This window comes from Ochotona curzoniae, unplaced genomic scaffold, assembly GCF_017591425.1.
Source record: "Ochotona curzoniae isolate NIBS_2020 unplaced genomic scaffold, NIBS_Ocur_1.0 contig_3643, whole genome shotgun sequence".
Lineage (NCBI taxonomy): Eukaryota > Metazoa > Chordata > Mammalia > Lagomorpha > Ochotonidae > Ochotona > Ochotona curzoniae.
Window position 1 is genome coordinate 611,283 of NW_024465933.1, and position 25,786 is coordinate 637,068.

The 25,786-nt window shown below is 42.9% G+C and overlaps 1 protein-coding gene across 2 annotated transcripts in view; it reads left to right on the forward strand.

The window, feature by feature from the left end:
• Nucleotides 1-25,786, forward strand: part of ACSL3 (acyl-CoA synthetase long chain family member 3) — a 75,183-nt gene that overhangs the window by 21,154 nt on the left and 28,243 nt on the right. Inside the window, exons 2-4 of one of the 2 annotated variants that reach the window (XM_040982803.1) lie at nt 9,060-9,117; nt 20,244-20,657; nt 25,577-25,754. In XM_040982803.1, the coding sequence (XP_040838737.1) occupies nt 20,280-20,657; nt 25,577-25,754 (556 nt within the window). In that variant the 5' untranslated portion in view covers nt 9,060-9,117; nt 20,244-20,279. Of the gene's footprint in view, nt 1-9,059; nt 9,118-20,241; nt 20,658-25,576; nt 25,755-25,786 lie in introns of those variants that run through there. The other variant, XM_040982804.1, reaches the window with a different exon arrangement.

Sequence of the window (25,786 nt, forward strand, 5' to 3'; positions counted from 1 at the left end):
ATGGGTACTGTGGTCAGCCCTGCCAGGCAGGTTCCCCAGCCATGGCTTTAGTGTATGCTGCTAGGTGGTGGTTGATACCAAAAAGCCCAGTCTTTCTTGTGGGTGCGTGTATTGGTTTGGCCCTGAAAGATCCTCCGGTTTCTCTCAACCAAACCACCTGGTCTCGGTCCCTTCATTTACCTGCAAGTGCTTTAGCCTGGTTGGGGGAAGTCCCCCAGAAGTCACTCCTCACCTGTACATTGCCCTCAGCAGTCCTCCCTCCACACACCCCTAGACCCCCTTCCCTGAGCAATCCACAGCCCCACAGCCTCTGGATTTGTGTTGTGTTGTGCTGCCCTGGGACCCTGCCCACCTGCCCAGGGCTCTGTGCACACTTAGGTGTAGATTCCCAGTCCCTGTCTGCTGGTGTGCCAGTGTCTGCCCCCCACATATCTTTTAAAAAATTAAAAAAGAATAGGCAACTATGGTGGCACACTATAGTTAACACAAATTGGGCATTACTCTGGCCCTGAATGCCCTCTAGTTATTAGTTGCTTTTCTCCCAGTAGTATAACATTTGCCTGGGTAGAGTGCAACCTGCAGCTGGGGCATTGTATTTCAGTGGAATGTGAAGACTAAAACCTTTGTTCTTTGGTTCTGTCGGGAACTCCAGCGTTGTATTTCCCACACTGTTGCATCCCAAAAACTTCACACCCAGTTCTTCACTTGGTCTCATGCATGTATTTCCTCTGCCTTCAATATTCCTCGTGCCCTCACAGGCTGTCTGTTCCTCCACCATGCTGGAAATGTTAACATCACTCTGGAAGCCCTTTCTCTGATTCCTAGCTGGCAGGCTTATTGATTTTGCCTCTGTGAAATTTTTACAGTTATTTCTGTATTTTTGTGTGCTACCTCCAGTTCTACAACTCTCATCCCTTAGACTGTTGCATTACAACATACCTTTGTATGTGGCACATACACAGTACACAACAAGTACCCATTCTGAAAAAAAATTAACTAAAATGCCTTACTGACAAAGACACTCTCATTCTGTGTTCTCCATTACCACCCTCCCCACAATGTTTACTGTGTTCAGTGTGTCTCTTGCTACTCGAGATTCTTCTTTGTCCTATCATGATTATTTTTAAAGATTTATTTGAAAGGTAGGGCATCAGAGCAGGGGGAGAGGGGAGGGAGGGAAGGAAGGGAGAGCAAGAATGGCAGAGAGTTCTGCCATTCACTAGTTACTTCCTAAATGTTTGCAGTAGTCAAGGTTAGGCCAGTCCAAAGCCAGGAGCCAGAAACTCCATCCAGCTCTCCCACATGGGTGTGGGGGCCTAGGTACCTGGGCCGTCTTCCACTGCTTTTCCAGGTCCTTTTAGCATGGATGCTGGCTTGGAAGTGGATCAGCTGGGACTTGATCCAGTGCTCCTGGGTAGGATGCTGATCTGTCAAGCAGAGGCTTAATCCACTGCTCCACAGTGACAGCCCTTGTGACTCTCTGACCCCAGACAGACTGATTCAGTTCTGTTGTGAGCCCACAGGAGGATTAACCTCATGATGAGTTTTGAACTGAATCTTATAGGGTGAGTTGGCTTTGACTGGATTCTTTGCTTTTTGTTGTTGTTGTTGTTTCTCTGGCATTTGATATCCCAAATGTTAAGTTCTTGAGAGAATATGATTGAACCAACACATCTCTGGATGCAGGCTCCTGGATGCCTGATAATCCCATTTGCCACCATCTGCTGAGTGGACATTGGAGAGAAGTGGCATCATGTTGTTCAGAGAGGACCAGAGCTTCCCAGCACACTCAGAAATGGGCTGGACATGGGAGTTCTGAAGGCTCAGGCTGACATCATTGGAGATGATTCCAGAGCTGGGGAGAGACTGGTAACGTCCCAGCTTGGGGTTGTGCACTTGTGAAAGAAAGGTTACTAACTGACCGCTGATTCGGTTCAGGGATGTGTTCCTCATGAGTCCCGAATGTAATTGCTTACCTCAGTTCTGCTTTTCCTTCCGTACTGTGGCAACTCACTGAAAACTCTACCTATTTTTGAAAGGTAGGTTTTACAGAGAAAGGAGGAACAGAGAGAGATCTTCCATCTGCTGGTTCATTTACCAGATGGCTGCAATGGCTAGAGCTGAGCTTGTCTAAAGCCAGGAACTAGAGGTCTCCCCTGGATCTCCCACATGGGTGCAGGTGCCTAACAACTTGAACCATCCTGTGATGCTTTCCCAGGGTATAAGCAGGGGCTTGGGTTGGAAGTGGTACAAGCTGGGACACAAACTGGTGCCAGTATAGTTGTGGGCTTGCTGTGCCACCTTGCTGGCCCCTACTTACTTATTGCTTTTATATCCACTTACCTGAAATATAGCATAGTCAAATTTTTCCTTCTAGTTTAAATATTGTGCTAGAAAACTCATGTTTATTTTTCAGCTAATAGGACATGCACACTAAGTGTTGTTTTTACATTTCAGTAGCTAATTGTTGAGAAATTTTTCTTCCACATAAAAGAGTTAATGTGTGAAGTAATCATACAAAGCAAAAGCATGAAAAGTCATAGAAAAATTTTGATTTGAGGTTCTTTGTGATATGTTAGTTTTCGTAGAATTGTGTTTATACTTTTCACTAAAGAGTAAGTCTACTTTAACAAGTATTTAGATTACTAAGTGCCTAAATATATCATTATTTATTTTTAAAAATATTATCATGAGATATTTTAAAGTTGCTTTGCTGTTATGACTTAAGATTTTTTGGATTTTATTTTCTGTGTGGTTCATAGGAAAAGTATTTTTATTACTGTATAATATTTAGCTATGACACTGAATTTTCCCTCTGTTTGTATATTTTTCGGTTGAATCTTTTTTCAACTTTCCTGTCACACAGTAGTTTGCTGCAAATAGCAGTGAGTTTGTCATTCACCCTTTCCCCAACTTTTTTATTTTTTTTCTGATTACGGTGCCTGAATTGCAGTGCTGTTAGAAGAACATGCAGTGAGACCTATAGATGTGAGTCATGGGATTAAAAGTTTCTAGCATGCACATTACAATAAGAACAAACAGGGAAGGGCCCGGCGCCGTGGACTAGTGGCTAAAGTCCTCACCTTGAACACGCTGGGATTTTAGTCCCGGCAGCTCCACTTCCCATCCAGCTCCCTGCTTGTGGCCTGGGAAAGCAGTTGAGGATGGCCCAGAGCCTTGGGACCCTGCACCCACGTGGGAGACCTGGAAGAGGCTCCTGGCTCCTGGCTTTGTATTGGCTCAGCTCCAGTGGTTGCGGCCACTTGAGGAGTGAATCATTGGATGGAGGATCTTCCTCTCTCTCAGTCTCTGTCTGTCCTCCTCTCTGTGTGTCTGCCTTTCTAATAAAAATAAATCTTAAAAAACAAACAGGGAAAATTAATTTTAATATATTTTATTTACTTTTAGTGCACTATATCCAGAATATTACTTCTGTCTCAGTGCAAAAATTATTAATGAGCTACTTTACATCCTAATTTTTTTTACTGAGTATTTTACATTTAGAACACATTTCAAATGCTCAGTAGCAGTTTGGCTGGTGGTTTCTACATTGGGGAGCCCGTGGCCAGAGCCTTCTCAGTGCTTCCACACTTAGGTCACAGTTGGCCTTGTCTTGTTTTCTGTTCTAATGGATATCACTGTGGAGGATGATGGTTGCTGTTGGTTCTGAGTAGGAAGATGCGTTTAAAGTTAGACACTGACTCTGACTTTTCTTGAAGATGTGCTTGTAGACCTGTCGTTGTCACTCACTGTGAATATAGAGAATGGTAGTAACAGACTGGTGGCTGTCTATTCACACAGTGAACAAATCACACTAGGGTTGTGGTGTGCCGCTTTATCTCTGTTGCGTTAGATGTCCTGGCATTTTAGGAGTTTTTCCCTAATGTTCAATGTGTTACCAGAAAAGCCTGGTGGGTTCTTTCCTTATCTTAGCATAGAAATAAAAAGCTGGAACCAGTTGCAGACAGAAAAGTTTGCGAAGGGACCAGGTGAGCAGGAAAAGGGGAGGGAAGGGGAAGCATCTTCAAGAGAGCCGGGAGCTGGGGCCCCTCTCAGGAGGAGGGAGAGACTGAAGGGTTGAGGAAGGGCCGGGGCTGAGCCTTCCCTGACCCCTCCTGGTTGGGCGGGGACCTACAGGTAAGCTCTTCCCCATTGGTGGTCTCTAACCAGTTAGGAAATGGGTGGGCACTGCTGGTGCCGCCCACCTGCAGGTGTGGCCAAGGCCTCAGCAGGCCTGGCTGATCTGTTCTGTAGAAAGAGTATCCCGTGTGATATACCTCATTGTTTTTTTTTTTTAAGTTACCATTGTTCTAGCTCTTGTAAAATAGATTACAAATTTTTGCTCTAAACATTGTCCCTTAAGACTTTTATTACAGGAATATACATGCACAATTAAGACCTTTTAAAATGTATTTTTTAGCAAAAGATATTTGTGGGATGTAGATTTTCCAAGTCACTGCATGTCTGAAATTTTTTTCTTATTTAGCTTCAATTGATCGCAAATTTAGTTGGGGCTAGAATTTGACATTAAACTTAATTTTCCTCAGAACTCCTAAGTTTTGTGTCCAGTGCTCTGGAAGTATCTGAGGTTAGAGATTCTTCTCGTGCCTTTAGGGGAAGGGTGACTGCGCCTCCTGGTTGGTTTGGAACGTTTCAGATTACATTTTCTTGTTTTGGTTCTTTGTTTTTTTAATTTTACTTTTGATGATGTTTACATAGTTGGTGAGGGTGGGAAAGTGAGTGAGACCATTGTTTACACGTTTTCTTCTTCCTGTTCCTGTTTATTTTGATGTGTTTAACAATGGAATAGGGGGAGAGAGAGAGAGAGAGAGAGAGAGAGAGAGAGAGAGAGAGAGAGAGAGGCAGACAGGCAGAGAGCCGGGCAAGTGCTCTCCACGGTCTCTTCACCGATTAGTTCACTGCCCAGACATTGCACCAGCCAGGTGTGAGGCCTGTGCCAGGAATCCCGCCTGCTCTCCCGCCTCGTGGCAGGACCCGAGAGCTCTGCCCGTGGCAGCCAGTTGTGTGAGAAGCACGGGACTCAGTCACGGGAACTCTGTGTGGTAGTGGGCTTCCCACGTTGTGATTTAACCTGCCGCACCACGTGGCCTGTCCGAGATTGTACCTTTAGTATTGCAATCTCCTTTGGTCTGGACAGTGTCTTTTGTTCAGTTACTGAAGACCGTACTTGCAGGCTTCTGTGCGCTATGTCCAGAGCTCAGTTATTTTTTCCCCTTTTCATCACTCAGCCCTGCAGAATGCTTCATTTCTGCCCTTTCAGTCTTTTTTCTTCTTCTTTCTAAAAATTCCTTGTGGTGGAATTAGGATTTCTAGTTTTCAAATGAATTTTTAAAAAGATTTACTTATTTATTCATTATTGGAAATGTCAGACATACAGAGAAGGGGAGAGACAGATCTTCCATCTGCTGGTTCACTCCCCATGTGAGCGCAATGGCCAGGGCTGAACCGATCTGAAGCCAGGAACCAGGAGCTCTTCCAGGTCTCCCATGTGGTTGCAGGGTTCCAAGACTTTGGGCCATCCTCCTGCTTTCCCAGGCCACCAGTAGGGAGCTGGATGGGAAGCGGGGCTGCCGGGATTAGAACCGGTGCCCATATGGGATTCCAGCACATTCAAAGCAAGGACTTTAGCCACTAGGCCACGCTGCCGGGCCCTTGTCTGTTTCTTAGTGATGATTTTTCTCAACTATCTGGTGAATGAGAGTTTAGTTTATGTCTGGAGTTTTGGTTCTGAAGTGGTTTTCCTGTTTTTAGTTTCAGTTTCCATAAGTGAACTTTCCACATTGTCACCCTATTTTATATTATGAAGCGGAGGTCTGATTATGTCATTGTGCGTAACAATGAGATGCTCATCCTAGGCTTGTCTGGGATCTGAGTCACCCGGCACACTGGACGCTCGTGCTGCCTTTGTGGCTTTGCGAGGCTGCAGTGAATCACCACACATTGGTGACTTGAAACAATAGCAATTTATTCTCTCTTCTTTTTAAAGATTTGTTTTCATTGGAAAGGCAGATTTACAGAGAGGAGAAACACAGAAAAATATCTTCTGTCCACTGGTTCACTCCCCAAATAGCTGCTTTGGCCAGAGCTGAGCTGATCTGAAAGCAGGGGCTGGGAGTTTCTTCCGGGTCTCCCGTGTGGGTGCAGGATCCCAAGGCTTTGGGCCATTCTCTAGTGCTTTCCCAGGCCACAGGCAGGAAGCTGGGTGGGAAGTGGAGCAGCTGCAACACAAGCTGGCGTGTACAAGGGGAGATCTAGGTGCTGAGCCATCACGCCGTGCCTAGCATTTTGTTGTTCTCTTACAATCTGGAAAGCAGTTACTGTCATCAGCATTCCGGGCTTGAGATGAGGGTGTCAGCAAAGCTTCACTCCCTGGATGCGCTCTAGGAAATGGTCTCTTCCTTCCTTCTTCCTGCCTCTGTTGGCACTAGCATTTTTTGTCTGAGTGCAGTCCATCCAGTCTCTCAGGCCACCGTCTTCACATCTCTGCTGTCTTCACATGGTTCTCTCTTCTCTTTGCTCCAAAGCTCCGTCCACAGCTGTCTTTTTCAGGACACTTGTGATGGCATTTAAGGTGTGTTGGATAGACTAGGATCATCTCCTTGTCCCAATATCCATAATTTAGTTATACCCAGGAAGCTGCTTACTCCTGACATTTAGAGGTCCCAAGTTCTTGAACCTAGTACCTTTGTAAGTCAGTTAATCTGTTTACTTCAAGTAGTTAGCTTATCTTCTACAGCTTATCCTCCTGGTACTATCTTTGTACTTTTGCAAATACTCTATTGCCTGCAGTTGTTGCATACTTTGAAAAAAAAAATAAGCATACTGACTGAGCTTGTGAGTTCCTAGACAGGATTGCTTTGGCCTGTTTTTTTAAAAGATTTATTTATTTTTATTACAAAGTCAGGTATACAGCGAGGAGGAGAGACAGAGAGGAAGATCTTCCCTCCGATGATTCACTCCCCAAGTGAGTGCTGGTGCTGTGCTGAGGCCGGTGCTGTGCTGATCCAGAGCCAGGAGCCAGGTGCAGGTGCAGGGTCCTAAAACATTGGACCATCCTTGACTGCTTTCCCAGGCCACAAGACGGGAGCTGGATGGGAAGTGGAGCTGCCGGGGTTAGAACTGGCGCCCATATGGAATCCCAGCGTGTTCAAAGCAAGGACTTTAGCTACTAGGCCATGGTGCCGGGCCCTTCTCTGTTTCTTAATGCACTGGGTCTGTGTTCTTAAGTACTTGTAGGAGACGTTGGTTTCCTTGCACTAGAATCTGTCATTGGGCCATTTAATTAATAAAACAGAGGAAAGTAAACAGGCACATATGCCAAAGTTTGTGCAAGGTCGACTTCTCTAAAGATATGCTGAGTCATCAGAATGTGTATCATCAGCTTTTAATAAAAGATGTGTTTTATTTTTATTGGAAAGTCTGATTTATAGAGAGAGAAGGAGGGAGAGACAGAGAGGAAGATCTTCCACTCACTGGTTCATTCCCCAAATGGCCGCAATGCCTGGAGCTGATCTGAATCCAGAAGTCGGGAGCTTCTTTTGGTCTCCCATGTGGGTTTAAGGGTCCCAGGTCTTGAGCCATCCTCAAGGCTGCTTCCCTGGCCACCCGGAGGGGGCTGGAAGGGAAGTGGAGCAGCCAGGATATGAACTGGTACCCTTATGGGATCCCGGTGGATTTAAGGTGAGGAGGACTTCAGCTACTAGGCTACTGCGCCAGGCCTTATGCTATCAGCTTTTCCATATGTTCTCCGAACTGGCTGTCCTTTCTTCCAGATGTCAGTATTCTGTTCCTATATATTTTCATCACTTTGCTTTCTTTTCATTGAAAAAAAAATCAGGTGGGGAAATTGATAGTTTTTCAATTTTTATTTCCTTTTGAGGTTGACTTTTTTTCCCATAGTTAAATGGAGATGATTTTTTTCTGTGAGCTTCCTGTTGATGCTGGAGTTAAACTTTTAATATTAAACTTCAAAGTGTGGAACATGGAACTAAAACTTTTCTTTCTTTCTTTCTTTCTTTCTTTCTTTCTTTCTTTCTTTCTTTCTTTCTCTCTCTCTCTCTCTCTCTCTCTCTCTCTCTCTCTCCCTCCCTCCCTCCCTCCCTCCCTCCCTCCCTTTCTTTCTTTCTTTTTTATTTTTTGTTAAGATTTGTTTATTTACCTGAAAGGGAGGGAGGGAGGTAAGAAGGGAGTTAGGTCTTCATGCGCTGGTTCGCTGCTCAAATGACTGCAACTCTGGAGCTTGGCCAATCCATAGCCAGGAGCTAGGGCCTTCCAGGTCTCCCACATGAGTGCCGGGACCCAAGCACTTTGAGCTATCCTTTCGTGCTTTCCCTGGCACATCAGCAGGGAGATAAATTGGATGTGGAGCAACCCAACTCAAAGCAGTGCCGTTATGGGATGCCAGCGCCACAGGTCATGGCTTTACCTGCTATGCCACAGCACTGTATCATGGTACAATAGGCCAGTTTCTAAATCCATGCCTGATAAAGATCTCTAAAGAGTACATGAAAAACATGCTATGAAAAAACTATGTATGGATTTAAGATATTTAAGTAGTTCATCAGCACCTTTTTTGGACTTTATATCTTTTCTTTCTAGCATTGAATAGTTTTCATTGTTTGGGTGTAATACAGTCTGTTTATCCAGTCCTCTCCTGAGCGACATCTTGGGTCCTTCCAGCTCCTGGTGATGAAGGATAAAGCTGCTGTGATGATCCACGTTCCAAGTTTTTGTGGGAACGTTATTTTTTTTTTTTTTAACTTTTTGTAGTAATTACCAGATGGATGATTGCTGTGTCATAGGGATAGTACAGGTTAAGATTTTTATGACACCATCGCACTGTGCACCAAAGTAGTGGTTTTATGTTTGTTTCCCACCGACAGTGCCTTAGTTCCGATTGCTCCACATCCTTACCTGCATTTGCTGCTTTGGGCTTGGTCGTTCTGGTGGCTGTGTAGTGTATATGCTGCTCTTTTTTGGTATTTGGTGCTGATTAACCAGATTATGAGTAATGTTTGTCTTTACGTTTGTCTTAACAGGTATTGACACAAAGGCAACTGCCTTGAAGACACTTGTACCTCCTACCATTGTCAACTGGTAAAATACTTACTTCTTCTTATTATGAAATATTTTATTGATCTTGAATGTTTTAAATTAGTACCAGTTATAGTTTAACTGACAAAAGGCAAAAGTTAGAAATTCTTCCCATTTTTTGTGGAATTACTATTAAAGCTATGAGGAGGTAATTTTGTACTTATTTTAATCTTGTACAAATTCAGTGAAACATGAAACGATGGTGTTTAGCTGTATTGTCTACTTTCCTTTGTTCAACTTGAATTTCATTAAGTGTCTCTGCAGAGGGTTTGAATGCAGTAGGTCTTTCAAATATGTCTTAGTTTTTTTAGGAAATTTCTAAATGGATGTTTTAATAAGAGTCATAGATTTGAGATCAGAAAATAGCAGTGATTCTTTTGTTAACCTAGAAAATTCTGCATTATAATTACGCTTGTTCTGAGGTATAAAAATGATGCAGCGTAGTTTCATTCTCCTGCTCTTGTGGCTTCTGAGGTAAGTACGATTTTATGGACTTGTGGCGTAAGAATTTAAGACTCGAGTGACCTGAAGGTTTTTAGCATTCTGTGAAATGAAAGTACAATGGGCTAGGACTGTTACAAGGTCACGTGCTCTGAGTCACTGAGCAATTAGTGACTCATCGACTCATCGTTGCTGACATTCGTCTTCTGTTTTAGAACATCTTTTTTGTTTGTTTAAAGATTTTATTTTATTTATTTTATATTGGAAAGCCAGATATACAGAGAGGAGGAGAGACAGAGAAAGATCTTCCACCCATTGATTCACTTACCAAGTGATTGCAACGAGCAGTGCTGCACCGACCCAAAGCCAGGAGCCAAGAACTTCCTCCAGGTCTCCCATGCGGGTACAGGAACCCAAGGCTTAGGCCGTCCTCGACTGCTTTCCCAGGCCGCAAGCAGGGAGCTGGATGGGAAGTGGAGCTGCTGGGATTAGAACTGGCTCCCTATATGGGATCCTGGCACGTGCTAGGATTATCTGCAAGGCACGGCATTGGGCCCCAGAACATCTTTTCAAAATGTTTGTCCACATCACTTGAATTTACTGGTCTTTATATGTTTGAATGATCTAAAACAATTATACAATTGATATGCTTGTTATGTCTCTTGCTAAAAGCTGTCAGTAGGAGAGAATAAGAAGATTGGAAACCTTCCTTAGTCCTGAATCTTTCCCCAGTGATTAGCCCTTTACAGTGTGGAATGTATCCATGCTGGAACTGGGTGCAGCAGGATTTCCATCTTTTAATGAGGCAGGAATTAAGGAAAAAGCTGTTGCTGGGCCTTCAATTTTTTTTAAAGATATTATCCTTCTTTTATTTATTTGTTTATTTTTATTTCCTTTGTCCTCCTCAAATATCCCTTTGTCCCACCGAATTCCCCTATATTATTACTATAGCGTAGCTCTTCGTGAACAGTCACATGTTCATCATCGCGGGCAGGGACAATGGCAGAGAGTCCAGCCTCCCATTGTCAAGATACAGCTGATAGTTTCTTTGGGAGTCCATCTTGGATCTGGAAGTAGAGATGCACACTGCAGTGCATCCTCCATCTGGACATGATAATCTGTATTACACAGTCGCCACACATCTCTCTTAAATGAAAAGCCACAATGCAAAATCAACAACAGAAGAAAGATAGAAATGTATAACAACTTGAATTTCTCAAGATGTTTTGATAATTCAACAGTCCTGAATCAGTATCAAATTTCTCCCAAATTCACTGGCTACTATAGTCCTCCTTAGTGTCTCTGCCCAAATCTTCACTGCCAGTGATTGGCTGGGGCAGTTGATAAATTTTTTTCTGTCCTCCATCCTCTGTTATAGTGCCAGGTGTCCTTTGGAGGCTCCTTGTACATTTGGATATGGTGTCCTCTGCTCCGTCTGAGCCACTGAGGAGGCCCAGCTCTGACACATCCACTCCCATAGTCAGCGCATGGAACCTGCAGTTCTGTGCCTGACAGAATTTGACCCTTGTACCAGCATCTGCCAGCTGATGTTGCAGCAAAGTCCAGTCAGTCCACACCGACACTGACTTATGCATGTACCAGAAGGTACAGACAGCCCAGCTTGGCTTTTCCCTGGTCCAGCTCACATGTAGGCCTTTGGATGTGGCCCTGGCTGGCCTGATGCGCCTCCATCTTGGCTCTCATGCTCACCAGTGTGAGTAGTGGCCCAGCAGGGGGGTCTTCGCAGCCCCTTCATCGGGGCCATCCCCCCCCCCCGCCATGGTTAGGTGCTGCAGCCCAGTCTCGCACAGCCCCCTCACCTCGGCATTTACCAGTGGGCACTGTAGCCTGGCCAGGTCAGGCCCACCCCCAATTCCAACTCACACTGGTGGGGGCTGCAACCTAGACCAGCCCTGCCAGCCCCCAATCTTGGCCCTCATGTGGTCTGGCTGGTATTGCAACTCTGACCCAGCCCAACCCACACTCCATTCTGGCACTCGGATTCGCCAGTTGATGATATGGACAGACCCAGTCTGGCCTGCCCCTGACCTGCACCAAATGTATGCTGGTGGGTACCGTATTTTGTCCTGGTTTGGATTGCTCCCCATCTTGGTTCTTGCACTCACCTGCATGGACTGTGTCCTGACAAGAGTTTCCCAAGCTCCTCCATCAGAACCTCTTCCAATGCCAAATTTTGTGCACACCGGTGGGTCCCTGAGCCAGCCCTACTTAGTGGTGGGCTTTCATTCTAAGGTAGACCTTTCCTTGTCTGTATCTCCTTGAGGAGTGTTTGCTGCCAGGTGAGGAGTGCTGTGAAGTGACTAGGCATGTTAGAACAAGTACAATACTCCTACAGATGTTTTTGAGTGGTAGTTGGTTATAGGAACCACAGATTTTGAATTTCTAGCTTGAACTGCTTCAGGAGTTTAGGCTTGCAGTGAAATTGAGATAACAAAGATAATATATGATATTAAATAATAATAAGTAGTACTGCATTGATACAGATAATTGTAGTTAACATTGCCTGGCTTTGGGGAGGAGGTTTTGTTGCTATAGATATTTCTTGTTGTTGTTGTTAAAGATTTATTTTTATTGAAAAGGCAGAGTTAGAGAAGGAGAGCCAAAGAATATTCCACCCTCTAATCTACTATCCAAAGGGCTGCAATAGTCAGAGCTGGGGTCTGAAGCTCGGAGCCAGGAGCTTCCTCTGGGTATTGTCCCGGGCTCAGAGGCTGGATGGAGAGTGGAAAGTGCTACAGGCAGGGGCTTACCTTGCCATGCTTGGTGCGGACCCTTCTCATAGTGTCTTAAATTGATTTTCTGTCCAGAATGTTTGACTACCTTATTGGTTATGTAGCAGAAGTTCCTGCAAAGGTTAATGATGCTGATTTGCAGCCTTGTGTCTTTGCAGTATCATGTAGCAAAAACACCTGTAGGGTCAGTGTTGTTGAAAGCTTTTGTTACTACTTCAGGGTTTAAAAAGGGAAAATCCTTTCTACCTCAGTGAAGAACTCTATTACACAACGCTGAGATAATCAACTGTGTGTTAAGAGTTTAACCTCCTTCCTATGGCACAGGGATTGCAGGATACACAGTCAGTGAATATTTTAAAACCTTATGTATTTTTTATTACGCTTTTAATCTTGGGAAACGGAAAAGAAAACATGTTTAGCAGATCCGGGTTCCCCTCTAAAGAAACTTCCTGATAACAAATAATAGTTGCTGGTTGTATTTTCCATTACAGCTCTGGGAGGAAGAAAATAGTTCTGTCTGCCTTTTTTGACCCTGGTTTCTCATTTCACCATCAGTGCTTTAAATCATTCATGGAGGACCCTTTTAGGTTCTGTAGACTGTTCTCATGTAACTTTTATTTTTCCGGAAAGGAGAATCAAAAGAGGTATATAGTGAGGGGCTTTTATTCTTTTTTTTTTTTTTTTTTCTTTTTTCTTCTAACAAGTGTTAGCCACAGAATTTACTTAGGGGATGTGTGTATATTTGAAACGCTGAGTGTGCTTTGGAGAGAGATTGTTACAGCAAAGCAGTTGAGACCCGGAGTCCTACAATAAAAGGGTTTGTGGAGTCATTGCGTGTGATGACCAGAGGAGACGCTTGGGCCCTGTTGACAGCTCAGCACAGCTTCTTCCAGTGGAAAATGTTCCTTGGACTGTAGCTCATCACCTTCAGTAACTAACACTTAGTGAATAAGACCTGAGTCTGTGACATGGAGAAGAGCCGAGTGGGCAAGGGGGCCTAAGCAGAGAGGAGTTTAGGGGTAGGAAGTAATACATGAGAAGTCGTTGTTTCCGAATTGTTTGGGGTTGTGAGCAGGATGAGCTGGCATTTATGTTAAAGATTTTTAAAAAAAATTTATTTACTTTTTGAAAAGCAGAGCCATAGAAAGAGCGAGAGCTTCCAACTGCTGGTTCATTTCCTGTAGGTTGCAACAGCCAGAATTGGGCCCATCTGAAGCCAGGAGCCAGGTGCTTCTTCTGGTTTCCAGCATGGCTGCTGGGCGGCAAGCACCTGACCCTCTGTCACTGCATTCTCAGCACACTGGCAGGGGCTGGATCAGAAGTGGCACAGCTGGTGTGGGGAGTGAGACTGCTGGTCCTTGCGGGATGCATGTGCCAGACAGGCTTAAATGAAGAGTCTAATAAATATTCAGAAATGCGCCAAGATCTTTGGTTCTCAGCATTCCCCCTTCCCTCCTTCTATCACTGTAACTAAATTTAAGATCTTACTGTTTTTATCATACCAACAAATAAAACATTTTTGGGCATCTATTTGAAAATTCTGGTTTTTGAGAATTTGTATTTTGTGTTTGCATATTTTATGTTGCTTATGAAATTACGTTTTATAAATTCCCTTATCTGTACAGTCCACTTACATACACCTCATTAGAAAATATGGAGTTGGGTTTATCTGTAGATATGAAATCTGTAGTAGCAGTGCATGCTTGGTTATTGTAAATTGAAAATACAGAGAAGAAAATCAGATTATGAGGCAAAGTAACAAAGAGAAAAAATGCCCCCTCTGAAGCATTTGCTCCCCACTCCCCGCCCTTGGCAGCCTCCTTCCGCCCTTTGGTGGTTGAACTTGCAGGTCTCTTCTTGAGGAGAGGTGGGAGTGGGGAGGCGTGAGCACAACATGCCCGCTCTGTTGGTAGGCTATGTGAAGAATGGCTGTATCACTCCCTCCCTTGCATGAGTATTGCAGAGCCCTTTAATGGAGTGAGCCACCAGCTCTGTGGGAGCTAACCTCAGCCTACCCGTTTGGGATTGAAGTGCTATGCTGCCCGTGCTGTGGAGCCCGTGAAGTTTGGCATGTTTGCCTGTGTGTCACTGCAGGCAGATCTAAGTGGGTCATCTAATATACTAGGATGCATGCGATCCCTCTGGCAGTCGGCTCCCTCTCGTGTTTGTTATGTAACGCCTGTTGTCTCTGTTGGAAGCCTTTAATATGAGGATTCACGTCCTTTTATGTTAAAATCGGAATTTAATGTACTCTCTTAAAGACTTAATATCAGTTAAATGTAAAATTTGGTTTTGGTATCAGTTTCATATATTCTAGAAATGTATCAGTTAAAGGTGGTATTTTTAGGTGAGCATAAATGATTTCTCTGGTGTACAGTTGTTTTCATAACCATAAAATCAATCCTCAGATTCATGACGTTGACCAAAAACCCTATTTTCACCACCTCTTCCACTCTTTCCAGGTGCTTTCTTGTAAAAAATATAGGTTATATGAGGAAAAGATTTTTTTTTTACTAAATTGAAAGTAAATACTAATTAAAATAATAAAATGTGTAATTTTTGACATAATGCAACTGAACACTGAACATTTTAAAAATGCATTTTAAGTGTTTGAACCTAGCTATTCATTATGACATAGTTTCCTCTTTTAAGGTTCAATGTTTGATCGTACGTAATTGTATAACAAATAATAGGTCATTTCCTTGTAATGTTGTTTAACTTGATTCATTTTAATTAGCAGTTCTGAGAGTACAGTGAAAGGTGTAATGGTGAAAGGGGAGTAGACTTTTACTTGCATTGTTGAAGCTGCTTAGAAGCCTTTGCACTGTTCCTGCCCTTTGGGTGGTTAGGCAAAGAGCCTTTGGTACCCACGGTTATTTTTGCCCCCTCCATGCGCTTCTTGGAATCCTTCCAGGTCAATGCATATGTGTGTGTGTGTACTTTTACAAGATTTGTTTACTTTTATTGAAAAGGTCAGATTTATAGAGAGGAGAGATAAAGAACTTCCATCCGCTGATTTCACTCCCTCAATAGCCACAATGAAGCCAGGAGCTGGTAGCATCTTGCAGGTCTACTAGCGGGGTGCAGGGGCCCAAAGCTTTGTATATATAATTTGTTTTTAATGTCTACATAGTAAAACTGGTATTGTTGTAGACTGTCTTCTTTTCTTAACCCTGGGTCATAACCATCTGTGTGTCTTATCTTTAAAACAAAGGATTTGATTTGTCTTGGCTGATTAAACCATTTCCCTGTTCTCTTTCTCTTCCTGTTTTTCCTTGAACTTCTCCAGTTGTGCTTTGGTATTTAACACAGCTGTTCTTAAAGGTGTCAGACCTTCCCATGGTGGAAATGGATGTTTGACTCTCTTTTTTTTGGAGGGGGGAGTGGAGAAAGGGGTGCAGTTTTTAATTGTAGACAGTATGTATTCATCAAAACCATCCTTAAGCAGTGTAACAGCTAACATTAATAAGAGGGCTGGGACAAAACCCATCTGAAGCCCAGAATTGTAATCTAGTGTAGGTTGTTCACAAACAAGTCACCTGAGAAGTGTGATGGGTAACTTCTTTCAAGTCTCATGATAAAAGTAGAAATCTCTGAGGGTGGAATGGCAGTTTTTTCCTTGCTACAAGCACCTTAATGTATACACTTTTCGTGGGACTCCTCCCCTTTGCTCCTGCCAGCAAGTGTTGATCCTGTCTTATCCCGACACAGGAAGTGGGGCGGTCTATCTGCAGAATCTTCATTTTACAGAACTAATCATATAATTGTGATATTGGAAAACACTGCTGTGGATCTCCATTTGGACTAATATGAGCTTAGTCGAGCAATAGACAGAAGTCAGAGAAGGAGTAGCATTTAGAACTTACCTGGTGTGAATAAGAAGTTGTTAGTGAAGATGATCTCTGGAAAGAGCATGATTTATTTAGTAAACAGTTGAGGCAGTTCATCTGAGAAGGAAGAAAATTAACTTCTTCATACATTATAGAAAGGTAAACTTTACTTAATAGAATCTATATGGGAAAATTATCCAAATACTGAAAAAATCTGAGACCAAAATTTTTGCCTTGTAATGCAAGAAAGGCTTTAAAATGGATTGGAAACTCAGAAGCTATGAAGGAAAGACTGATGTATTTAACTATGCAAGCTTGTTTGGGATACTCATTCTACCATGTGGCAACATTAAAATGTACCCAGGGCTAATTTCTCATTCCTTATGTTTCCTGTAGCCACTTTAGCAAATAGGATTCAATTGGTCAAAGATTAGTTATCTGATTTAAAATTCTGAAGGGAGGGGCCAGTGCCAAGGCATAGTTGGTTAAGTAAGCCTCCGCCTGCAGGGCTGGCATCCCATGTGAGCAATGGTTCATGTCCCAGTCTGGCTCCCTGAGAGAGCACAGACAATGGCTCAAGTTCTTGGGTCCCTGAACTCATGTGGGAGAGCTGGAAGAAGCATCTGGAAGCTGGCTGGTTGCCAGCTTCATGGCTGCTCACTCCAGCTGTTGTGACCACGTGAGAGTAAACCAAAGTTTGGGGAGGACCTCTCTTTCTCTCCTTTTCTTGGTAACCCTGACATTCTAAATAAAACCAAGTAAATAAAAAAAAATAAAAAACAAAACTAGTGTGTATGGGAAACCCTAAAAATGTAAAAAATTAAAAGAAAATTTGACATGAAAAATATATCCTTATAAAATAGGAATATGCTGTGGGCAGGCGCGCTTGGTGGTCTCTGAGAGCCAGCCGCCTGCCCTGTAACTGCGAGGCCTTGAGGAGGTGGCACGGCTCCCCTGTCGGAACCTGCTCACATTCATTTTCCATGTGGCCTCACTCTTTCTGAAATTCTGTGATTCCATATATACAGAAATAAACATTCTCTATTAAACTTCCTCATATTTTATGCATGCTTCTACATTTTGGGTACATGTAAATCCGTTCTATATGCATTCATATACAGCTAACAGATTTGGCAGAAATAGCCCTGGTGGCTGAACCACAGCGTGGACTGTCCTGTTCTGCCAGGCACATGATTATGTTTGAACCAGTCAGTAGTTTCATTGGCTTCTTCAACCAAATGTGGTTTTAATGTACAAAACCTCGTGAAGTTTCGTCATGTGGAATGCCAGTGCAGACTAACAACACATGTTAAAATTGAAGTTTTTATCGTTGGCATAGCTACCCCACCCCGCCTCAGCTCTGCTGGTTTTAAGTGGAAGTTGTGGCTTTGGGGGTTTCAGTATCATGAATTTTGGGATTTTAGATCCCAGGGATTTTCTTTAGATTAGGGATTTTGATCTTTTGAGATTTCAGCATCTGGAATTACGGATTTGACATTGTCTTTTGGGTTATAACTGCAGTGTTACAGAGCTACCAGCCTCATCTAAATTACTTCCCACTGAAGTCTTGTAAGTTTTCACAGTGCCATTGGGTCCGAACTGTGTGCGCTGATCAAAGAAATCCTCATTCCCAAGGACTGCTGAGGTGCTGCTTGTTCTCGGCCTCTGCGGAATCTGCGAGGCTCTGTGCTGCATCGGGGGCAGCAAAAGTGATGTTTCTTTCTTTCCTTTTCCTTTTCTTTCTATTCCCCCTCTATTTCTCCTTCTTTACCTCATTCATTCTCTCCCTCCCTCCCTATCATTTTAGAATATTATTTATTGAGGCCTAGTGGGTTAAGCTGCCATGTGTTAATGTGACTGGAAAACAGCAGAAGATGACACAAGTGCTTCGACCTCTGCACTGGCATGAGAGACCCAGAGAAAGCTCTGGGCACCCTGATTTATCTTGACACAGTCCTGGCTATCCTGGCCCTTTGGGAAGTAAACCAGTGGAAGATCTATATCTATGCCTTTCAGATAATGTGTGTGTGTGTGTGTGTGTGTGTGTGTGTGTGTGTGTGTTTGTAAAATTATTTGCTTGAAAAGCAGTGAGGGGTGGGGAAGAGAAAGAGAGAGGTTCATTCCCCAAATAGCCTTAATAGCTGCCCTGGGCCAGGCCAAAGCCAGGACATTGGAACTCCGCCTGGGTGCTCTGTGTAGGTGGTAACAACCTAAGTATTTGGACCGTCTTGGAAGTGAAAGTGGAGAAGCCAGGATTTGAACGTGCATTCCAGTATGGGATCCTGACCTTGTAAGGCGTGGCTTAACCCACTGTGCCAAAGTGATGCCCTGATTCTGGGGGGTTAGTCTCTGTGAACAGTTGGCTAGGCCATGGCTGTGCTAGCAGTCTTTATTTGGAGCCTTTCTGAAAGTAAAACCTCTGTTTTTTTCTACAAGTGAACAGATGCAATAATTTGTGCTGAGTGTTCATGGCCGGCTGTGCCTGAGGGTGAGCTTGCACCCTATCAATAGTGACTGGTGGAAGGCATCACAGTCCTCCAGGCTTTATGCCTGGGATAAAATGTCTGCATATGGAGATGGAGGGGGCCAGGTGAAACATGCTGGCTCCCTGCGCCCTCTGAGGACAAATTGGAGTCCTGGGTAGGGTGCTGGTTAGTTTGCTTCCATTTTGTTTCTTAGGTAGTACCCACCTGCTACAATGCAGCTGCTTCCTCTGCCTGGAGTGTTCCTCCTCTGGGTGGGAACGTGGCTGTATTTCTTCCTAAGTCTCTCTGGGCATTTCCCACTACAGACCCTTTTCATGGCTACTCAGCTGATAGATCTTCTCTAAGCTGGGTTTGTGTTTGCCTGCAGCATTAGTCAGTACTTGGCATGCATGTGCCTACGTGTGTATTTGCGTGTTTGACTGTCCCGGAAGGTGTAGAGGTGCCAGGAGAGCAGGGACTCGGGCTGTTTGATTCACTGTTGTGGTCTCAGGATTTCTGACAGCATCTATCACAACAGATTGTCTGAATGAATGCAAAGCATTCAGTGTAGGCAAGTTTACTGCTTTCTTCTTTGGTTTCACTTACCTCAATTGAGAAATGTCTAGAACTGGTGTGCAAAATGCAAATGCGGGTGTCCCTACTTCAGTTGTGTGTTGCAACCTAAAGTGAGCATGAGGCTCGCTGGGGAGGAAGGCACAGTGAAGGTGAAAGGAGGACGTGGCATCTCATGCTACGGCATGTTAAAAAAAAAAACAGGGTGGCAAAGTTTTTGGCTTCCATTCTTTTTTTTTTTTTTTTTTTCCCCATTTGGTTTGACCTCTCTTAGAACTGCGAAATGTTTGCGCAAGCCTGGGATTAGATTGGAAAGACCATCTATTTAGTGTGCCATGGACACATTGTTAATTGGGCAGAAATCAGTCTCTTGGAATTATCAGAATGTTGCAGGGTTCAGTGTACTAATTCCTTCCCAGCTTTTGTTTTTAAACAAACCAACCAACCAAAGGACACCTTGTTTGTTTACCGCCATCCCCTACTTATCTTCCCCTTCACTGATTTCCCCTATATCATTAAAATAGTATACTCCTTCAAAACCAGTCACAAGTCCATCATTCTATTATGGAAGTGTATCCTGACATTGTAGGTATAGATAATGGTGGAAAGTCCAGCATCCTATTGTCAAGATATATTTCACAGTTTCATTGGGAGTCCATCTTTGATGTGGGAGCAGAGATGCACTGTGTCTTCCCTTCTTGGTGTGACAGTCCCCCTTATACAGCTCCTCTAGTTGAATGTATGTACATGCATGTTTACCTACATATCTGTTGATCTTGTATATTGCATCAAGGTTGCCCAATATTAGAACATATATTTGTCCTTTTGTGATTGGCTTATTTCACCGAACATAATGTTTTCTAGTGGGGACCATTTTGTTGCAAATGGTGGAATTTCATTCTCTTGACTGGCTAAATAATATTCCATAGAATAGATGTACCACTGTCTCTTTATCTAGTCCTCTTTTGAGGGGCATCTGGTTTGTTTTCATGCCTTCAGTGTTGTAGATTGTGCTGCTGTAAATAAGCTAAAATAATTTTGACTTAATGTCTTTTTATTCCTTCTAGATTCTTGCTGGAATCTGTAATTCTACTTTGGAACACATGAATAACCTCGTATCTTCAAAACCGTCTACCATGAAACTGAAACAGACCATCAACCCCATCCTTTTATATTTCATACATTTTATAATATCACTCTATACAGTTTTAACATACATTCCATTTTATTTTTTATCTGAGTCAAGACATGAAAAATCAAATAAAATTAAAGCAAAACCTGTAAATTCAAGTCCTGATTCTGCGTACAGATCTGTAAATAGTTTGGATGGCCTGGCTTCAGTGTTGTACCCTGGCTGTGATACACTAGATAAAGTTTTTATGTATTCCAAGAACAAGTTTAAGGACAAAAGACTTTTGGGAACACGTGAAGTTTTAAATGAGGAAGATGAAGTGCAACCAAACGGGAAAGTTTTTAAAAAGGTAAGCTGTTGCATTGCCTTTCAGTTCCTTGCACAAATTGTCCCCTTTATCAGCTCTGTCTCAGGCCACCTGTCTCTCAGGCTTTGTAGGAAATTAACTCCTTGCTACACTACTTACCACTCTGCAATGGCTTTGCCTGGGCTTATATCCTAGTCCCATGACTTAGCTGTGCAGTTCTGAGTTAGTTTTGAGGATACTTCGAGACATTTGTGGAAAAATGGAGTTGTTAAGTTTATTTTGGTGCAAAAAAAATTTGAAATACATGCTTTCGTTATAAACATTTTACATAAACTGTTTTGAAAACTTTTTTTATGTGTGGATTTCATAGTGTTTGTTCCAAAATTAATCTTATTCCTTTTCCTATTAACCGTTTGAAGCATTCTAGAACTCTGTGCCTCAGAATCACATGTGTAAAATGAAGGTAATTATGGGAACTATCTCATTTATTGGCTAAGAATTTAATGTGTTAATTCTGACAGTGACTCAATGTGCAGTAGACACTAGTAGCGGAAGCTGCTTTCCTCATGCCATTCTCGGGTGTTCAGGGATGTGGGGAGCTGTCAGCCTCTCGGGCTCCCTTACAGTAATGTGTTCATCGTCATGTTCATGTGCAGAGGGAAAGGTTAAGCAGATAGCCTTTTTTTTTGAAGAGGATTTTGTGATTTTCAAATACTTATATTCCAAGTAGTGAAAGTAAAACTATAGGCTTAAATTTGTTGAACTCTCAGCTACTGGAAAACTCGATTTCTGTTGGACTGTCAGACCTGTCAGGAGGCTCTCGAATGTGCTGGTACTTTAAGAGATAGTGTTACCTCTCCATTTTTTTCTTTTTGTTTAAGTTTGCCTTTGAGGTCAGCGATGACATGAAAGCTGATTTCAAGAGTTCTCAGGCAGAGTAAATGTTCATTTCCTGTGTCACAGGCAACATAGTCAAACATGAGAGTGAGAGGATCTTAAAAATTGCTGCTCTCTACCAAAGTTGCTCAAATAATCATGTTGATAGAAAAACGAACATTTGCATATGGGTCACTGGTAAAACATGTTTCAGAGGTAATAGAGACATGATGATGTAGGTAGCTGAGCAGTAAGAGAGTTAAATATTTAGATAGATATAGGATCCTGGTACGTTCAAGGTGAGGACTTAAGCCGCTAAGCCATGGCGCCAGGCTAGATATGGGCTTTTTAAAAAAAAATCAATGAAAGGAGACTGATAAGAGAATGAGATGAGACTGTTGACATCCGGTTGAATGATACCATTCTTGAAAGTCATTGTGGGTGGAACTGCTTGAGGCACTAAGGAGACAAAAATAGACAGGACACATAAGTTATGGGTCTTGTACGTGTGGAAGGAATAAAGAAGCAGTTTAAAAATGCAATAGCTGCTATAAAGAGATAAGCAGATTGGTGATGAGGGAAAGCCTCCCTGAGCAGTCAGGGTTAGGCTGCAGCCTGAGCTATCGCTGTCCTGCGACGGGGCCCAGCTAGGGAGGTTCCCAGATGTGCACTGGTCCTGACGAGGGAGTGCCTCCCTGGATGTGTGGCCTGGTGCCTGTCTTGTGCTTGCTGCACACTTTGGAGGATAGAAGGAAAAGTTCTGTTTGGGGTGAGTCAGGGGAAAGAAGGCATGAGGGGCAGGGAGAGGCTTATGCGTTGTAACGTTCTAGGGCCTGTGAGGCCAGGGGGAGGCCTTTTGGGCGATCTTTTCCTGAAAAAGGAAATCATGCAGAGTGTTTATGCGAGTGACCTGATTTGTGTGAGTTTTGAGAAAATAGAAGTGAGAAACAGTTTATCTAGTTGGTATGAGTTCAGGAGAGAAATGGACCAGGGTGGTGGGAGCAGAGGTGTAAACAAAGCTGAACCTGCCGAGGTTTTATAGGTAACAGTAGATAAGAACCCGTGGATTTGAAGTTAAGTATAGTAGAGAAAAACCCAAGTTTCTGTTCTGAGCAGGTGGGGCTGATTCCCCCTTTGCTGACAAAAGCAAGGACCAAGACAAAGAAGGAAAATGAGATTGGTTGAATTAGGTGACTTTGCTAGGGAGCTTGCTAAGTGTGGTGTTTCTTTTAGACATCTAAGTTGAACAGATAAAAAAAAAAGAGTGTCAGTCAGATCTCCAAGTATGGGTGATTAGGCCGGACATAGAAACTTGGAGCGTTCTTTCACCCTTTGTTGGGGGCACTTAGCCATGTGGACTAGGAATGTTGCAAATAGATAGAGGTAAGTTATTGAATTTGATGGGAGGTGTTTCTGTTTAATTTCTGATTGCTCAGTGAAGTAGGCGACACATTGTCATCTGGAAGAGAAGGGAGTATCGATAGTTTCAAAGCTGTTTCAGAGGGTGAGAAAATAAGATTACAGGCTAGGGAGGTCTGGGGTCCTGGAGTTTTCATATGATTGTGAATTTTCTTGTACCTGTGTTCAACAGTAGAGGCCGGAAATAAATACAAATGGGTTTAATTTGGGATTGAGCTAACCATAAGGGCAAAGTGGGAACTAGAACTCTTTTTTTCCAGCAAAAATCCCATAAAATTATGGGCTTGATAGAGTCCTTTAAATGTAGTTTTTATAAGAAAAAAGATAATTACTTTATAATTCAGTGGTTTAATGAATTAAAGAGATTCAGCATTTTTATGTATGAGGAAACATTATACTCCATATTCTCATGAGTTAGTTTCTTGACCACATGACGACATCACAGCATGAGTTTTCATCTTTGTATCATAAATTAGATGCCTTTTAGAACAGTTACATTGTTTTTAAGATTTACTTATTTTTCTTGGAAAGGCAAATTTACAGAGGGAAGGAGAGACAAAGATCTTGCATCTGCTAGTTCACTCTGCAAATGGTTACAGAGGCCAGAGCTGAGCCCATCTGTAGCCGGGAGACCGGAACTTTTTTTGAATCTCCCACATGGGTCCAGGGTCCCAAGGACTCGGACCATTTTCCACTGTTCTTTCAGGCTATAAGCAGGAAACTGGATGGGAAGTGGAGTAGATGGGACATGACCTGGTGCCCGTATGAAATCCAGCATTTGCAAGGCGAGGATCCAGCCACTGAATCATCATACTGGGCCCATTACATTTGTTTCTTCTTTAAATGTTATATCGGGGACGGCATGATGGCTTATCAAACTAAACTCCATCTGCAGTGTTTACATGCCAGTTTGTTCTACTTCTGATCCAGTTCCCTCACCTGTGGCCAGGGAAAACAGCGAAATGTGGCCCAGTTCTTTGGGCACCTGCAGCTATGTGGGAGACCCGGAAGAAGCTTCTGGCTCCTGGCTTTGGATCAGCTCAGCTCTGGCTGTTGCAGCCACTTGGGGAGTAATCAGTGGATGGGCAATTTCTCTGTTTTTCCTCTCAATAAATTTGCCTCTCAGATAAAAAAAAATCATAAAAATATTTTTTTATTAATATGAGGAGAACCAATTTTCATGTTTTTCATAGATCTGATTCTCGGATGGATGATAGGCACACTTCTCAGGTCTTTGAAATATATAAGGCCATCACTTAGCCTCTTTGGAACATGAGCATTTTTAGTTGTTGTACATGCTGGCCAGATTCTCCTCTGTCTCTCCCCCCATCTCCTTTTGAACCCACAGGACCTTCCTGGGGTGCTGAGCTTTTAGAGATGGTACGGAGCAAGGAGGGTGTTTGGGACCAGAATTAAATGACTGTCTTAAGTGCAGATGGCTTGGCCATCAAAATAAAAATTTGTATTTTAAATCATATCAGCGAATGAAACACTGGAGGGCAATATTTATCCTTTTTAACGTTAAAAAAATCTTTATCTAACCTCTTATTTCTACAAATTTCTTTAATGCTGTTTGCATTTTTAAAAATGGATGTGCTCTGGTGATTTTAAAGTGTTTCAGACATACGATTGTGAAATGACTGTATTTTGGAACCTTGGCGTGTTAACAGAAAAGAGCTTTTTCTTTTTATCTAATCTGTATGTAATCAGGATGTGTACAGTCTCAGGTTAAAAAAAATCTATTGATCAGCTTAAAAGGAAGGTTATTAGTGTGAACTTGGTGCTGCCTGTGCCCAGGTGTGCCAGTGATCATGGAGTACTTGGGAAGGGCGGCCTGGAATAGCACCGCTAGGTCCCTAGTTGGTTTCATAAATAGAAACTTGCTTGCTTTGCTATCTAGATTGAACAATCGTAAATATTTCTATTAGCCTGGGTTGGGCCTCTTTCTGTTTTGAGTCATGCAGTGCCATATGTTGAAATCTGGGTTTTTAAGGTAGTACTTAATACTTTTAAAATGAACATCTGAATCATTTAGGAAAATGAGATCTGTAACTGGATTGTTAGTAAATGACCCTCTGACCAGTAAGTTAACCTTTAAGATCCCATCATACTGAATATTTTTGGAAGAATAATTTTTTAAAGATTTATTATTTATTCTTACTGGAAAGTCAGATACACAGAGATATTCTGTCCAATGATTCGCTCCCCTAGTGACTGCAACGGCCGGAGCTGTGCCCATCTGAAGGCAGGAGCCTGGAGCCTACCTTGGGTCTCAACCTGGGTGCAGGGTCTCAAGGCTTTGGGCCATCCTCGACTGCTTTCCCAGGCCACAAGTGGGGAGCTGGATGGGAAGCCGACCCGTAGAGGATTTCCACGTGTGCAAGATGAGGACTTCAGGTGCTGAGCTATTGTGCCGGGCCTGAAAACTAAGATTAATTAAAGTTACAGGAAAAGATTTAGAGAAAGAGTTGAGGAGTCATAAGATAATATAAAATAACTAATTTTAAAAACATCTTCACTTGAAATTCAAGTTCGAAAAAGTTTATGCAATCATATTGGCATAATTTTCAGGTTAATTGTGGAATTTGGAACATATTTATTTCTTTTGTAAGGTATTATTTTTGCCCTATTCAAAACTAGTTGTATTGTTTGTGTATTTTCATCAGGTCATTCTTGGACACTATAATTGGCTCTCCTATGAAGATGTTTTCATCCGAGCCCTTCACTTTGGAAGCGGCTTGGAAGTGTTGGGTCAGAAACCCAAGACCAACATCGCCATCTTCTGTGAGACCCGGGCCGAGTGGATGATCGCCGCCCAGGCGTGCTTTATGTACAACTTCCAGCGTACGTGGGCTTTCTTACTGTCTGAAACAGTG